General features: G+C 42.5%; 1 protein-coding gene across 2 annotated transcripts in view; it reads right to left on the bottom strand.

The window, feature by feature from the left end:
• LOC140381600 (apoptosis regulator BAX) overlaps positions 1 to 18,092 on the bottom strand; it is a 75,951-nt gene that overhangs the window by 51,075 nt on the left and 6,784 nt on the right. For both annotated transcript variants that reach the window (XM_072465667.1, XM_072465668.1), the window contains exons 2-3: positions 13,645 to 13,693; positions 6,583 to 6,744 (exon numbers count right to left, since the gene is read on the bottom strand). In XM_072465667.1, the coding sequence (XP_072321768.1) occupies positions 6,583 to 6,744; positions 13,645 to 13,693 (211 nt within the window). The remainder of the gene's footprint in view (positions 1 to 6,582; positions 6,745 to 13,644; positions 13,694 to 18,092) is intronic.

The following is an 18,092-nucleotide window of genomic DNA, read 5'->3' as shown; positions in this document are numbered from 1 at the left end:
GTCTGAGACAGCAGCGGGACTCGTCAAGTCAACATCGCGTCCTACATTGTGTCATGCCGTTATTGACGATCGATTGACGAGTGATCAGTGCTTTTAGGCGCTTTGGTTATACAATTGAACACGCATTTTTGTATCGCAAAAGCTGCGATACAAAAACACTTTTTTCTGACGAATGCATCGCATTTGAGAGGAATTGCGTCGCATTTTGCGAAGCGATACCGCTTATTCTGAACCCTGATCTATTTATAATAAGATAGCGGGGATACAAATAAATTCTAAAAAAATAATAGGGAACCTTTTTAGAAAAGAAATAAAGCAAAAGAAAATTAATCAAGGGTTGTTATTAGTTGTGACCAGCAATTTACATTGCTTTATGGATGCGAGCTGCTGAGACCTCTAACTGAGCAATTTCTAAGTATGATGAGAGCCACTCCCCCACACTCAGAGGTTGTTCCGATTTCCATTGACATGCTATCATTATTTTAGCCGCAGTGAGCCCAGCAAATACTAGGCGATGCTCATTAATTGTTAGAATCATGTCAGAAGAATCATTTGATACAAGTAACCTCGGAGTGTGGGGTATGGCCCGGCCTATGATCCTCGACAGATGTATTGAAATGTTTTCCCAGAAACTATTGACCTCAGGGCATTGTCAAATCATATGGAGAAAGGTTCCAATGGTATTGTCTGAGCAGTGCTCACAATATGGATTATCTTTTATCTTTTTATATGTTTTATCCATTTTGTATAGTCTCCTGGGGTGTAAATAAGACCTGTGACCAATTTATAATGAATCATTTGGTGATTTGGATTTCTTGATGTTAAGGATATGTTTGACCAAATTTTGCTCCAAGATCTGTTTTCCACAGCTGCTCAATGGGCAGGTGCTTATGTGAGGATTCTACAATGCATTTGTACAGGTCAGAGACAATACCACTGCTTCTCCAATTTGCCCAGGATAGAATGAAGCAGGCGATGTTTTAGGTTGCATCCCCATGGAACACCTTGGGCACGCATCGCAGCTTGCAGTTGCACTTAGATTATTGATTTTGTCGGCGTGCTCGTTTATGAAAGAAGGGGCAAGAATCAGAAAGTTAAAATCAATCAGATGTTTAAATCCCTGACATTTACAAGACTAATGCAGATAAACGGAGCGCTTACCTAAAATGTCCCTATCAAATGTGTGGCGACTTACTCGGGCGTAGTCCGGACGCGCCTGTCCCTGTGCGCTCAAACAATTTATACATTTTCATATGGGGCGTGATATGAAAGTTGACGCCTTCTCTCAGTATTCTTCCATTCGCTGTTCCATCGCACAGAGATGTCCTTGGGCTTAGGTCTGCAGCGTTCTCCTTATCTAGGAATGTGGTGAGTGGTGTGTGTGAGGCCAATTTCAGCACAACTTAGAGTGACTAAAATTAATACAATCTAAAGTTAATGTAGTTGGAATTCCCTTATTATATCAAAGTACAGTTTTAATACAATTAAGTTAAGTTAATATTTGGTATTTCCTTCAATTTCTACAATATAAATAAAATAAATCATCATTTGTTTTTATAAAGTACCGCTAACAATGCAAAGTAGCATTAAATTAAATATAAAAAGCGGAATTAAGTCAAAAGATAAGAGAGCGTGACGCAATTTTTCGTAAAAATCCTGCACGAGTCTGGGACGAAGCGGCTCCCTCCCTGCGCGCAGCCCCGGGAGAGCATGAGAAGACGCGCGCCCGTTTCCTTGTCTGCTAGGTATACTAAACTAAAATACACATTTTAAACACGTTTACCACATTTTCTCCAGCGCGTTTTGCCGTGACTAAGGGTGCACACTTAGAGCGTCTGTTCTACCGATGCAAAACACGCTAAATCTACTGTTACACGCTCCTGCACGTCGCGTCTCCCCCTCCTCCCGTGGTGCGTTTTGGGTAAACAAGGAAGAAAAAATCTTTTGAAATTGAAAATATATTTATATTTCGCCCGCCTGTTCAATATATTTCATTTAAAAATCCGCAAACCAAGTAATAAAATAACTGCAGCCTTAGGAGTGCATGATTGGTTGACTCTTTTCCAAATAGACATGAGGTGAGTGATGTTTTTGTTTGGACGTCTTGAGTGGCACACTAGAATAGATAAAGCTGGACAGAGTATATGTACTCCACATCATCATCCGAGAACTTCTGACGACTCTACCATCATCGGACTCATCACGGACGACGATGATGTCGAGTACAGAGGACTGGCGCAGGACTTTGTGGACTGGTGTCAGCGGAACCACCTCCTCATCAATGCGGGGAAGACCAAGGAGATAGTGGTGGATTTCCGCAGACGCCACCCCACTGCCCCCTTACCAGTGAACATCCAGGGACGGGACATCGAGAGAGTGGACTCATACAAGTACCTGGGTGTTCATCTGAACCACAAACTGGACTGGACTCATAACACAGACGCACTGTACAGGAAGAGCCAGAGTCGGCTCTACCTCCTGAGGAGACTCAGGTCTTTTGGAGTGACAGGGCCACTCCTGAAGACCTTCTACGACTCTGTGGTGGCATCAGCCCTCCTGTACAGTGTGGCCTGCTGGAGCAGCAGCATCACAGAGAGGGCGAGGAAGAGGCTGGACAAAGTCATCAAGAAGTCCAGCTCAGTCCTGGGCTGTGCTCTGGACTCGGTGCAGGAGGTGGGGGACAGAAGGGTCCTGGCTAGATTCACATCTATGCTTGACCATGAGTCTCACCCCCTGCAGGACACTCTGTCCGCTCTGGAGAGCAGCTTCAGTGAGAGACTGATCCACCTTCGCTGTGTGAAGGAGAGGTTTCGTAGGTCTTTCCTTCCTGCTGCTGTCAGACTTTACAACAAACACTGTTAGTCCTGAACACTCGAAATACTGACCTAACCTAATACTGATGTGCAATTCCGTCATATGTGCAATTACTGTTGGAATTCATGTGCAATTACTGTGAAATACATGTGCAATCTATGTGCCGTCGTGACACATATTCATGTGCAATTACAGTCGTGATCACATGCAATGGTATGTATTTATTGTCTATGGGATAGTAGAAATGGTTTTCGTCCCGGTCGTGGAACACTGGACCAGCTCTATACCCTCCATCGGGTGCTCGAGGGTTCATGGGAGTTTGCCCAACCAGTCCATATGTGTTTTGTGGATCTGGAGAAGGCTTTCGACCGTGTCCCTCGGGGTGTCCTTTGGGGGGTGCTCCGGGAGTACGGGGTCCGGGGCCCTTTGCTCAGGGCTGTCCGGTCCCTGTATGACCGGAGCAGGAGCTGTGTTCGCATTGCCGGCAGTAAGTCAGACCTGTTCCCAGTGCATGTTGGACTCCGCCAGGGCTGCCCTTTGTCACCGGTTCTGTTCATAATTTTTATGGACAGAATTTCTAGGCGCAGTCAGGGGTCGGAGGGTGTCCGGTTTGGGGACCACAGGATCTCATCTCTGCTGTTTGCAGACGATGTTGTCCTGATGGCTCCATCAAACCCGGACCTGCAACATGCACTGGGACGGTTTGCAGCCGAGTGTGAAGCGGCTGGGATGAGAATCAGCACCTCCAAATCCGAGGCCATGGTTCTCGACCGGAAAAAGGTGGCTTGCCCTCTCCAGGTGGGTGGGGTGTCCTTGCCCCAAGTGGAGGAGTTCAAGTATCTCGGGGTCTTGTTCACGAGTGAGGGAAGGATGGAGCGTGAGATCGACAGGCGGATCGGTGCAGCGGCTGCAGTGATGCAGTCGCTGCATCGGACCGTTGTGGTAAAGAGGGAGCTGAGCCGAAAGGCAAAGCTCTCTATTTACCGGTCGGTCTACGTTCCTACCCTCACCTATGGTCATGAGCTTTGGGTAGTGACCGAAAGAACAAGATCGCGGATACAAGCGGTCGAAATGAGTTTCCTCCGCCGTGTGGCTGGGCGCTCCCTTAGAGATAAGGTGAGGAGCTCGGAGTAGAGCCGCTGCTCCTCCACGTCGAGAGGAGCCAGCTGAGGTGGCTCGGGCATCTGTTTCGGATTGCCTCCTGGGCGCCTCCCTCGGGAGGTGTTTCAGGCATGTCCCACCGGGAAGAGGCCCCGGGGAAGACCCAGGACACGCTGGAGAGACTATGTCTCTCGGCTGGCCTGGGAACGCCTCGGGATCCCCCCGGAGGAGTTGGAGGAAGTGTCTGGGGAGAAGGAAGTCTGGGAGTCCCTGCTCAGACTGCTGCCCCCGCGACCCGGCCCCGGATAAAGCGGCAGAAGATGGATGGATGGGATAGTAGAAAAAGCTTCAGTTGTAGTCATCTGGACTCAGTTAGAAAAAATAGACGTTTCGACTCTCATCCAAGAGTCATTGTCAATAAAAGAATTTAGATCGAGAACTCCGATATTAATACTGTTCTGTGGTAAGACCCGCCCATTGGGCGGAGCCTTCCTGAAGTAGAAAGAGTTGTTAGTTTCAACAGAAACTCCCCCCTTGTATCTACCGAGCTAGCCTATTCAGAATTTTTAATGGGCTATTAGAATCCTCTTTGTCTTTGTGAGACCCTGGCTCAACCACCCTGAGTACCTGATTAGCATCTAAATTTCCTGGTCCTCTAACTTTCCAGGGGTTCAGTATACCTTTATAGATACCAGGAAGATTGAATCTTAGCCCTCCATTTCTGTTTAAAGAAGGTCTTTCTTTTTTAACAAAAATAGCTTTCTTGACTCCTCTTTCAAACCATCTTTTCTCCCTGCTTAAAACCTTCACCTCACCGTCTTCAAACGAGTGATTAGAGGCTTCAAGATGGAGATGCACGGCACTCTGAGGTCCTGAACTTGTATTTCTTCTGTGCTGATAGAGCCTCTTGTGTAGAGGCTGTTTCGTCTCACCTATGTAACGTTCTTTACAGCTTTCTTCACTGCATTGGATCGAATAAACTACATTGCTCTGTTTTTGAGTCGGCAACTTGTCCTTAGGATGAACCAGTTTTTGTCTTAAAGTGTTTCCTGGTTTAAAATTAACAGGGACTTCGTGTTGTCTAAAAATTCTCTGCAGTTTTTCCGACAGGCCAGACACATAAGGGATAGAAACACCCTTCCTTCTCTGTTCAGTTTCCCTTTTGTCCTGCTTCTTGGTTCTCTTCACTCTGTTGAGAGCCCAAGCGGGGTAACCACAGGCTGAGAGGGCATTTCGGACATGTTTTTCCTCTTTCTTCTTGCCCTCTGAGCTGGTGGGCACACCTTGAGCTCTGTGTTGTAAGGTTCTGATCACTCCCAGCTTGTGCTGTAGTGGGTGGTTGGAACCAAAGAGCAGATACTGGTCCGTGTGTGTAGGTTTCCTATATACTTCTATTTGAAGTTTCCCGTCCTCTCCTCTGATCGTGGAACAATCAAGAAAGGCCAACAAAAGTGTTACAAAAGTATCATCGACATAGCGAAGCCACAGTTTTGGGGCTATGCCTGAGAATGAGGCCAGTTCCTTCTTCTCAAAGTGCTCCATGTACAGGTTGGCCACTATGGGAGAGACGGGCGAGCCCATGGCACAGTCTCTCCCATTGTGACAGGCAGATCGGTGCAGCGGCTGCAGTGATGCAGTCTCTGCATCGGACTGTTGTGGTGAAGAAGGAGCTGAGTCGAAAGGCAAAGCTCTCGATTTACCGGTCAATCTACGTTCGTACCCTCACCTATGGTCATGAGCTTCGGGTAATGACCGAAAGGACAAGATTGTAAATACAAGCGGTCGAAATTAGTTTCCTCCGCCGGGTGGCTGGGCGCTCCCTTAAAGATAGGGTGAGGAGCTAGGCCACACGGGGGGAGCTCGGAGTAGAGCCGCTGCTCCTCCACGTCGAGAGGAGCCAGCTGAGGTGGCTCGGGCATCTGTTCCGGATGCCTCCTGGGCGCCTCCCTGGGGAGGTGTTTCGGTCATGTCCCACCAGGAAGAGGCCCCGGGGAAGACCCAGGACACGCTGGAGGGACCTATGTCTCTCGGCTGGCCTGGGAACGCCTCGGGATCCCCCCGGAGGAGTTGGAGGAAGTGTCTGGGGAGTAGGAAGTCTGGGAGTCCCTGCTTAGACTGCTGTCCCCGCGTCCTGGCCCCGGATAAAGCGGTAGAAGATGGATGGATGGAAAAACAACATACGGTACATAAAATATGCATTAAAGAAAATCTATTTAAAGTTACTGTAAGATAAAAATGCATTTACTATGTACACAAAATGGATTTTGAAATTTACAGCTGTAGTGCAGAAAGTGAACAGTGCAGTGAGCGATTGATTAAATTGTAGTTCCAGTGTTCATGAGTTCTACAGCAGAGGGAAAGAAACTGTTCTTGTGGCGGGAGGTTCTGGTCAGGATGGACAATAGCCTCCTGCCTGAGGGCATTGATTTGACCATTTAAGCTCCTATTCAGATAAATGTTACAAACAAACTAAACCAAAACTAAAAACTAAAAAACTATGCTTAACAATTGAGAGACTTAACATTACATTTTTGTCTTACATTGTGAAACTGTTTTGACTAATGACAATCATTATACTGTAATCATTATCTGTTCAAATGCTATGGTCCAAACTAAGCCATAATATTTTTGTTCCCTTCACACAAAAATTTTGTCCCTCAGTCTTACCGATGCAGCTCGGCATTGCGGTTAAGCTCGTCTGCAATCTTGAGAAGTTGCTCCACCACCTGTTTGACATTGTGGTCCTCCTGCTCATGTGGTCTTCCTCCCAGGTCCTCAGAGGAGACGTGACGTTCAGGGTCCTCAGTGTTTATGCGCTGTATCACATACCTGCACACACAGCACAGGCAAAGATGAAAATCATGATAAAAAATACAGCAGGTTCACAGGGGCTGATGGTGGTCGGATCTCAGAAGGCGCGCTGATGGAATAAAATGATAAGCGTACAGGCTCATACTCAGGCTGCGAAATAGATGGGGGCCCGTGGCCCCTCAAATCGCCAGCGGGCACAGGGTTTAAATTTAGAGGGGGCCCCCGTGCCCCTGCATCGAAATTTCTCGAAAAAAAAATCAAGATTTAACTAGTAAGGCCGTAGTTATTCTATTACTTGTTTTACGTATTTTTAAATGAAGTATATTGAACAGGTGGGCGAAATATAAATATAAATATAATTTCAAAATATTTTTTCTTCCGGGTATGCCCAAAACAGACCACGGGAGGAGAGGGGGGAAGGAGACGCGGCGCACAGGAGCGTGTAACAGTAGATTTAGCGTGTTTTACACTCAGAACTCAAACTTCTAGCTGCACAACCTTAGTCACGGCAAAACGTGCTGGAGAAAATGTGGTAAACGGGTTTGAAATGTGTATGCAATATAAAAGGCGGAGGAAACGGGCGCGCGCGCTCTCGCCGGGACCGCGCAGGGACGGAGCTGCTCCGTCACGCTTCATGCGCTCTTATCTTTTGACTAAATACCGCTTTTTATATTTAATTTAATGCTATTTTGCGTTGTCAGCGGTACTTTATAAAAGAAAATTAATAATTAATTTTATTTATATTGTATAAATCAATTATTTAAGTGTGGCGGATCCGTAAACCAAGTAATAAAATATGTGCGGCCTAATTTGGCCATATTTGGGGCATTTTCATCGTTTACATTTCATTTTGACAGACATGCCATTTCGTAGTTGTATTCTCGCTTCTCATTGGCCGAGCGGTTGCCGTGACCTAATTTCGATGAAAGCGGGCATCTGATTGGCCGCTGCGTTATTTTGTAGACTGTGATTTTATTTATTCCTGCTGCAGAACATATAAGATCTCCTTGTGTCAAATGTTGTTGTACAAAAGGCCCCGCAGCCCCTGTGTTCCTGTTCTTGTAGTTTATGGTGCGACCACTAGAGGCCTTCCGGCACCCCAGGGTGCCTTATGACATCACTGCATTTCACCCTTTATTCTTCCCTCCACCCCATCGCCGAGTGCCTTATGATGTCACCGGTGTTCCGCCTTTGTTCTTCCTTGGCTTGGTGACACAACATAGCAGCTACATTCCGTCTTTGTTCCTGGTGGGGTATACAAGAGGGAAATATGTATTGTAATGGTATTCTTCGTCTTCTTCTGTGTCTACTTAAGATAAGATATTCCTTTATTGTCCCACATGGGGAAATTTCATTGGTGCAACGCAGGTAGATACAGAGGTAGATACAGAAGAACAGATCACTTATAGGAAGTCTGAAAAACACTTTCAGTAGAAGATCTCCTATAAATAAATAAAAACTCCCATAGACAAATAAATACATAAATACCATTGCATGTGATCCCGACAGTAATTGCACATGAATATGTGTCACGACAGCACATAGATTGCACATGAATTTCACAGTAATTGCACATACGACAGAATTGCACATCAGTATTAGGTTAGGTCAGTATTGCGCCGGGATAACGTGACGATCTCCGGGTAAGACGACAGTTCTCCGCAGTTTCATGAGTTCCTCCTTTGTGTAAACGCGGTACGTCGCCGGCCGGGGGGCGGGGCCGGAGCCGGGGGACTCAGAGCCAAGACACATCGCAACGACACGACGAAAACACTCAATCCAGCCGAATAAAGTCAAAACAAGTTAATTTAAAGCAATTCCAGTGCGTGTCCCGATCGTTCGTGAAGTTCCTCTTTCATATAAACGTGTATATAAACGTGTACCGACGACACGCCGTACTTTAGCGCGGTCGGAGGGCGCGGGGAGGGGCTGGTGGGCTCGCTCGGAGCTAGCTCACGTCACAACAACACAACGAACGCAACGAAAAACGCTCAAATCCAGCCGAAAAAAGTCAAAAACAGTTGAATTAAAAAACTATTCCAGCGCGTGTCCCTATCGTACAGTAAAATAGAAAAAATATACTAACTATATTTACAAAATATAGGAGATAAAGCACAATAAGTGTGAGAAAGAAGAGAGAGCGTTTACACCGGGCTGCCAGTTGTACCAGCGCCTTATGTGATCCTGAATAAAGCTTCCAAAAGCACCTCTTTCCGATCCTCATTCCTGGCCTCCAGTAGTGCTCTGACAGGCACTCTCGAGCAGTGACTTCTACAAACCAGAACCAGCACCTTACAGTTCACCCAGTCCGGAGTTCTCTCCAACAGTTGTATACAGTATTTATTTGTGTCTTAGAAACCTTATATTAACCCTTCGGGGTCCGGAGCTTTTTTGGCCGTTTTTGGGTACCTTCAATTTTGCCCTGATATACAACATTAAGAAATGTTTAACAGACCAATGTTGGGTATCTTTTTTCAGCACAATCTCACCTATATGATCAGTTAGTTAGTTTTTAACTTTGACATACCATTTCAACATACTGGACCTAAACACACACAGAAAACACAAAGTCCGTCTAGAAAAATTGTTTTTTTCATTGTAAACCCCTCAAACATGCTCAACCAAGCATTTAAAAAGGTTCAAACTGAACCACAAGGTGCAAATATGAACATATAAAATTATTCTTGTGATATATACAAGCAATACACAACTATTTACAATAAAAAGTAGGTATATCCACAGGCGTTTTTTTCTATTTGTGCTACTTCTCAAAACAGTTTCTGTCCAAAATGACAGAGCCACACCACAGGCCTTGCATTTCCATGGAGTGATGTTCAGAAGGAACTCTAAACCATGTCCAAACCAGGACTAAACCAGGATTAAACCAGGACTAAACCAGGTCTAAACCAGGTCTGAATCAGGTCTAAACCAGAACTAAACCAGGACTAAAGCAGGTCTAAACCAGGTCTAAACTTAAATCAACATGAAGTGTGTGCCTCATTTTGCTTAACAACTATACTACTGACAATGAAATACTTGAAATACTAAAACTCTTCAAAACTACTCAAAAACAGAGTCCTCTCGTTCGTTCTTTCTCTTTGACTATTCGTCATGTGACTAATGTTTACATTACTCGTGTGCATCCTGAACATCCGGGTTAGCACAAGCACACATTTCTTTCAGTTCCTTTTTAGCACAAAAGACGACAAAGTTATTATAATAAATGCAACGCGCACATAAAGAGCGCATATTTTTCCGCAATTTTTTAATGGAATTGAAATGATCATAACTTCGGTTTTATTTGGTGGATTTACATGAAACAATCACATAGCTTCGAGTAGGGATGCGTACCGCTACGACGGACCGGATCTGGACTTGTAAAAACGTTTCGGTTCAGGTCCAAAAAAAAACGAAACCCCGGTGATTCTGTTCTGGACTCATTTAAAATATAGCGCTCAAATACTATATCCTTTTTGTTCTAGAATCTATACCATCTTAAACCTTCCATTGATCGCGAAATTCGCGCTGGAAAAGACGTCAACACTGCCCTGCGCCGCTGTCAATGGCGCACACGGACCCTAATTAGCGACGTTGTCGCTTGTTAAAGGGGCGGGGTCAGCGTGGTCTTGTCTGGGTGTAAATATGAATGAAATAACTTAAGTGTTATGTTGTGGTGTGATGTATTTGGCATTAAGTAAATACAAAGTAAAGTCAAAGTAATATTGCTGCATTCAATCATTGGAGTTTATATTTTGTAATAGTATTTTGTATTTGTATTCTACAGTTGTTAAATATGGTCTGGTGTTTAATGCTGCTAATATGATGTATTATTTTGATGTGTTGTGTAAAATATTTTCATATTCTACTTTTGATACTGCTAAGTTGATTGCTTTATAGTGATTCAAGTTGACTTTTATGCTAGTTTTAGTAACTGTTATTTTACACTGACTTAATTATTTACACTGGTGTATTGTCTGTTTGAAGGTTTTTACCTGACTTTTGATGCCAATGGATCTGCAAAATTAAAGAGTGGAAATGTGTCTAAAGGCAAAACATTTTATCAGATGAAACAGCTGCTTTGACCCTTGACCCAGACTGACTCTGTCAACAATACTCAACATGCTCTTGTTGTTGAGTTGAGTCTTTAGTTGTTCCTCAAGTGATGTGTGTTAACTGTTTAGCAGCTAGCTAGTAGCTTGTGATTTGTAAGTTGTAACTTCTGTCAAAAAACAGTGAATAAAGCAGACAAGTTGAGTTTATTTCAATCTGCAGTTAAGCCTTGTTCAAATGTCTTCAACTTAATTTAGCCAAGTAGCTTGTGTTACGCTGTTATAACATTATGTAAATATGGCATGGTTTAGGTCTGGACTCATTAGGTCCGGATCAACCTAAACTTCTGGATTCGAATCTGGGCTTGAACCTGAACGTGGGTTTAGGTATGCATCCCTAGCTTCGGGTCTCCGCTTCCGCATGAAGTCGACGGCAGCTGTCTACATCACTTAGTTTTCATGCTGCGCGGTCCTAAAGCCGACCAAGTTTGCACACGCGCCGACGCGGGCGTCGACCACGAAGGGTTAAGATGAAGATGCACGGCGGTCCTGAATTTGTGTGTCTTCTGTGCTGATAAAACACAATGGAACACTCCGGGACGAATGAGGGATAAAACTGACAGTGAATACTTGCGTACATGTGCAAAAAAGATACGTTTGATGCTATTGTGTGAATCATTCCAGGCAAAGTAAAAACATATCTATTTAGACAAGCAGGTAGCTGATCACCACAAGAAAGGTTGCATAGTGCAATAATCAATCAATAATATTTATATGGCAAGTGGATGTTCTGTTGCAACAGTAAATTGCCCATGGCTTCTGCCTGCCACCAGAGATGATGATGATGTATCAAATAAAAAATTTGAACGCAATCAATTCAACGAAACGCTCTGATCAACAGTTTTAATCAAGCAACCGAAAGTAGCTTTGCCTGAAGTAGCTTTTTCTAGTGATACGATACAGATGTTATGGAAAAAGCATGGCCGATATTTTCTAAACATTGGTTATTTTAAACACTTTTTATTTTATTTTTGAAGAAATATAGCTATAAACCAATTAATTTTCATTCTCAGCAAAGTCAGCAAAGTTATACAAATGCGTCACTTTAATGAGTCACTTTAGTAACAGGTATTTGAAGCACCATGGAAAATGGATGGATGGATCAATCCATCCATCCATTTTCTACCGCTTGTTCCCTTTTGGGGTCGCGGGTGACTGGAGCCTATCCCAGTGACTTCGGGCCAACTTGTTGCAGGGCCAACACAGAGACATAGACATTACAGACAGTTCACTCTCACATTCATTCACTAGGGCCAATTTTTTTGAGTCAATTTTGCCTAACACATGCATGTCTTTGGACGGTGGGAGGAAGCCGGAGAACCCGGAGAGAACCCACGGTAGCGCGAGGAGGAAATGCAGACTCCACCCAGAGAGATCATGTGATGTTGGTCTGGTCCGGCGCTAACCGCCTTTGCCACCGTGCACCCTAAATAAGGATATAATCCTTATTTAGGATATAATCCTTATTTATATCCTTATTTAGGGTATCCTTATTTAAAATGTGTAGAACCAGTTAGAACAATAACAGTCTTTGGGGGGAAAGGAAAACGTTTGAGAGCTTAGATAGGGTGGGCTACAGGCTGTAATTTGATAATTCTTTATTAGAGTAAAATTAGCCATCACACTTTTCTGTTCTGTGAATGTCCCGTTTTATTTATATTATCAGACTAAAGTGTTTCTCTGCACCTCTCCAGTCGGTGTGTCATTATTGTGTGTTGCTCTACCTTCTCCTGTAACAACAGCAGTGACAGTCTCTCCTCCTCAGACTCTGTCTGATCACACATTCAGAGCTCTTCTCTCCTTTAAACCTCTCAAACTAAAGTTATTTGGAAAAAAAACATGTCTAAATGGATAGTGTAATAGGAAAACTTGGGGAAAAATATGTTAGAGTTTTTAAACATCTGTAACTTTGTCATTTATGGGTCTCAGAATAAATACTAGATAAAAATGTTTACTACCTGTTTTGATTGGTATCAATGTTTTTGTATACTGATATAATATAAATATACTATTCAATATATTGTGCACCCCTACTTTTTTCTAGTTTTTTTCCTCCCGTTTAGTAAACTGTAAATTATAATTTTCCACTTTCATTGTAAACTGCAAGATTGATCTAAACACCTAATAGAAACAGGTCAAGTAGCTTCTTGAACTGAACAGATAAGCCCTGTTGCTTCATAGTGACATTTAATCGTAACAAGCAGCATTTACATTGACCGGGCGTCTTCTTTAAAGAAAATGAGCAAATAAATGCAAGTTAGTGTAGGGAAGTGGGCGGGGATAAGGGGTAGGTGAAAACGAAAGCAAGGGTTGTGAATAGGCTGTCATCACATGGAATTGCCCTATGGTAGAATTCTTCGATTAAATTGAGCTGGGCCAGGTCAGAATTCTCAGGAGGAATTAGTTGACCCTGGGCCTACCAAAAACAAAAACTGACAGACTTTCTGTCTCTGTGTAAAAAAGGAAAACAGAATTTTATTTTATTTCTTTCAAAATAACTTCAGAAAGTAGTGTCACTATTCAACTGTAACAACGTCAATGCTGTCAGTTGAAAGGACTTTTAAGGCACGAGATTAATATGACAAGTTTGTGGAGCCAATTCCAAAATAATGAGGATCAACACTGTGGATTACAACTTCAGATATTTCTTTAAAAATAGAATTATATAGACCCCTGTCCATCAACTCAGATTATGACATCAAATTCTAGAAACTAGGCGTGCAGGGATTTTGGCCTATACAGAAGAAACCATGGCCTGCCAGGTAGAAATAATCTCTAAAATGTATAAAGAAGAGAAGCTGAAAAGTACCCTCTGAGAACCACTGCTCCCTGCTCCAGGATGGGGTCGTCAACAACATCTGTGAAGAAGACAAGTCAAATGTAAGAGAAAGTTATTAGTTAATAAACAAGCTATAAGATAAAATGTATAACAACTTTATTAATGATCAAAATTGTAAATTAAGAAAATGATATTAATAAGCTTTATATAGCACTTTACACCAAACTCAAAGATGCTTTACTTTATGGCTTTCGCCACCCGCACGACCAACTTCCCGTGCATTTCCCATCTTAACCTGATGGCCCTGGCACACCGTTCTCCCCGTCCAACCATTCCCCAGGCTTAAATCTGACCCCTGTCCTCCTTACACAGCACACCATTTGAGCACATTGGCAGGGCCCACAGCTTTGAACCAGCAACCCGTATATATAATACAATGTAATTTATGGAGGATTTTTAGGACCATGTAAGTAAGAATAAAGTATTTACTAAAAGGATAGAAATGCACCGATCAATCGGCCGCCGATTAAAAAAGGCTGTTTTATATCCCATCGGCCCCAATCGGTGACCGGCCAGTCACGTTGTAATTTCCGGTTTTCGGCCGATCAAACTGAACCGCATGCGCGGTGCGTAGCAGCTCAACGCGCCCAGAGCAAAACAGCTAAAAACTAGCAAGACTCATGGCTCATTCAGACCGCGGCGGCCAAAGCGTCCAGTTTACATTCAAAGTCTATGTAAACGCGCGTCAAACACCTCCTGCGTTTTCCGCGGCGCGATTCCTGCTTTTTCGGCATGGAGCGCGGCGCGTAGGGTGCGTTTTCCGCTCTAGACGCTTTGACAGGCGTATAAGCTTCAAGGCGTTAAACTTCTTCGGCGCAGAAAAGTTCAGATTTGTTCAACTTTTCTGCGGTGAGGCGGCGCAGCAGCCAATCAGAGATGACGCTCCAGTGACGTATGTACGCATTTCCCTTCCCGAGAAGAACCTCGGCACCACAACAATGGCAGACGATAAACTATAGTGAAGTGTGTCAACACAAGGAGCTTTATGGCATGTCTTTGGAATACAAGAAGGACCTGGCCTGGAGGAAGATCAGTGAGGAGACTGCCGTAAGTTATTACAACTTGAGACGATTAAAATCTACGTGTTGATAGTTGAAGCGGTCAAAATAATTTGCGCTAGTTTGTGTTTATTCAGAGGACATCTGCAGAAGAGTAGGGACACATTATATGAAGGGGCCTGAAGAAGCAGCAGCAGGGCTATCAGAAGGGTTGTTGTTCTGCTCAACTAGCAGAGAGCTAGGCTACGAGCTAATGCTAACAAGAGATCTCATCCACTTTGAAATGAGACTTTTAAAAATACTTTGATGCTTTTGAGATCACTAGGGATGCGTACCGCTACGACGGACCGGATCTGGACTTGTAAAAACGTTTCGGTTCAGGTCCCAAAAAAACGAAACCCCGGTGATTCGGTTCTGGACTCTGGAAAAATATAGCACTTGCATACTATATCCTTTTCATTCTATAATCCAAACCATCTTAAACCTTCCATAGATCGCGAAATTTGCGCTGGAAAAGACGTAAACACTGCCATGCGCCGCTGTCAATGGAGCACCCGGACCCTAATTAGCGATGCAAGCGTCTTCCGGGCATAAGTTGAAGCCGGCGAAATAAGTTTAAAGATGCGAGACAGCGCGGAACCGTGTCCACATGTGAACACTGAAGTGAAGCCGGTGAGATCGCTGGCTTTATCGGAACTGTTTTAAGCTGTGGCCGCCACGTGCGATGTTGTGATGGTTTATGTGCTGCGCGTTAAAGGGGCTACCTGACTTTTGATGCCAAAGGATCTGCAAAATTAAAGAGTGGAAATGTGTCTAAAGGCAAAACATAGTATCAGATGTAACAGCTGCTTTGACCCTTGACCCAGACTGATTCTGTCAACAATACTCAACATGCTCTTGTTCAGAAGTTGTTCCTCAAGTAAAACACATGAATGTGTGTTAACTGTAGCTTGTGATTTGTAAGTTTAAAGTGAAAAACAGTGAATAAAGCAGACAAGTTGAGTTTATTTCAATCTGCAGTTAAGCCTTGTGTTTGATAGTCGTCCTTTTTCAAGTGTCTTCAACTTAATTTAGTGAAGTAGCTTGTGTTATGCTGTTGTAACATTATGCAAAAATGGCATGGGTTCAGCCAGACTCATTAGGTCCGGACCTGAACCTAAACCTCTGGATTAGAATCCGGACTTGAATCTGAACGTGGGTTTAGGTAGGGGGGGAACATGCATGTGTTAGGCAAATTGGCAAAATTGGCCCAATGCACAGGTGTTGAAAATTAGCATATTCTGCTACATACACTTAAAACATTGCATCTGGTTTGTCCAGTGTAAATGCTATGTCCTTAAATAAATAAATAAAAGAAGTCCCTGGAGCCAGAGCCCTCCAGCTTTGAGAGGGAGTTGCTGGCAGCGCTCTGGGATTGATCTCATGTTCCATCTGCTTCCTCTCCTGCAGAGGGTTCTAGCTCATTCAAAAGAATGTGTAAAATTACAAATGTATAAATTACTATATGAAAATAGTTTATTTGATTTCAATCTGGAACCATTGGAGCATGAAGATTAGATGAATGAGCTGGCATCTTCTGCAGGAGAGGAAAGACTCCTTTTTCCTCTTTGTGTCCCCCACTCTTCTCCAACTCCAGGCCATGGTCCTTTTTTGTATACATATATAATTTTTATATATAGTTCTTTATTTTTCTACAAAATAAATTAAATTTTATATTATAAAACATGTGTCCTGTATACATGCACCTTTTTCATATATATAATACTGGGTAGTTTGTGGGGAAATCAGTCGCTTGATAGAAAATCGGTATCGGAAAAAACGGTTTTGGCAGGTCAGACTTCCTTAAAAAACAGAAATCGGTATCGGCCAAGAATTTTGCAATCGGTGCAGCTCTATAAAAAGGACATTTAAATTATGTTTCAAATGTAAAATATTAAGTGGTTTACAAGTCTATTAATTACATTTTAAAATGTTTAAAAAAATATATCAAATAATTAATCTTTTTAGAAATAGTTTTGTAGGATACAAAAAAAACTGAAAATCTGTCTTACTTGCGACCTACTTTGTACTTTAGAAAGACTTACCCATTTAAATGGCAAACAGAATCCCTTAAATATTTAAACCAAAAAAATACACTCTTCCATGGTTCAGTAGTGAAATTTGGCAGCTAATGAAAAAAAAGAGACCTTGCACTTAAAAAATCATTAAAGACAAAAAATGGAACAGATAATCTTATTTACACTGGCCTTGGAAACCAAGTCATCAGTCAGCTTCGCAAAGCAAAAAACTATTTCTTCACTAGAAAAATTGAAGAGGCCAATGGAAACAGTTCCAAACTTTGGAAGCAGATACACAACTTAACTAATACCGTCAGGAAAAAAAATCAACGAGTCAATGGCAAATGCTTTAAACGATTTCTTTATTTATTCAGTGCACCAACTGGCAAGTCACTTTAAAAACACTGTCACATCCTAAAGAACACCTGGATAACACTAACACCTGGATGCACCAACATCCCGACTCAAAACTTTTGGCGACAGAGCATTCTCCCGAACAGCACCCCGACTCTGGAACTCCCTCCCCCAACCTGTCCGCCACTCTCACTCACTCACAACATTCAAATCCCGCCTAAAAACATACCTCTTCACCCAAGCTTATGACCTCCCCTACCCCTAGCCTCCTCTACCCCATTGCCTACTCTTCTACCCCCTGTTACATCCTCATCTTTTTCTCTCTACTTCTTCTGTCTTGTTCATTTTATCTGTATATTAATGTGTATTGTACGTGTTGTCCCCCTGTCTGTAAATACCCCCCCTTTTTTAATATATGTTCAGCGTCTTTGGGTCACTGAAAAGGACTTCCATGATATTAGTGCAGCTCTGAGAGATTATATATCTCAGAGCTGAGAGCGAGATAGAGATAGAGATAGAGATAGAGATAGAGATAGAGACAGACAGACAGACATATAGAGATATATATATATAGATATATATAGATATATATATATAGAGATATATATATATATATATATAGAGATATATAGATATATATATATATTATATATATATAATATTATATAGAGATATAGAGATATAGAGATATAGAGATATAGAGATATAGAGATATATATATATATATATATATATATATATATATATATATATATATATATATATATATATATATATATATATATATATATATATATATATATATATATATATATATATATATATATATATATATATATATATATATATACAGAGACAGAGAGAGACAGAGAGAGAGACACTCCAGCAATGGCTTCAGCCATTGCAGATTTTCTAGTTAGACAAGCTCCAGTCCTTTAAAATCTCATCCAACACACTACAGTGGCTGAAAACATATCTTGAATGCCGACAACAATGTGTTAGGGTGAAT

This window comes from Eucyclogobius newberryi, unplaced genomic scaffold (assembly GCF_026437365.1).
Source record: "Eucyclogobius newberryi isolate DKJ021-1_F unplaced genomic scaffold, fEucNew1.0.hap1 SCAF_5, whole genome shotgun sequence".
NCBI classification, from domain to species: domain Eukaryota; kingdom Metazoa; phylum Chordata; class Actinopteri; order Gobiiformes; family Gobiidae; genus Eucyclogobius; species Eucyclogobius newberryi.
The sequence above is the reverse complement of the archived record's forward strand: the minus strand, read 5'-3'. Positions and strand labels throughout refer to the sequence as shown.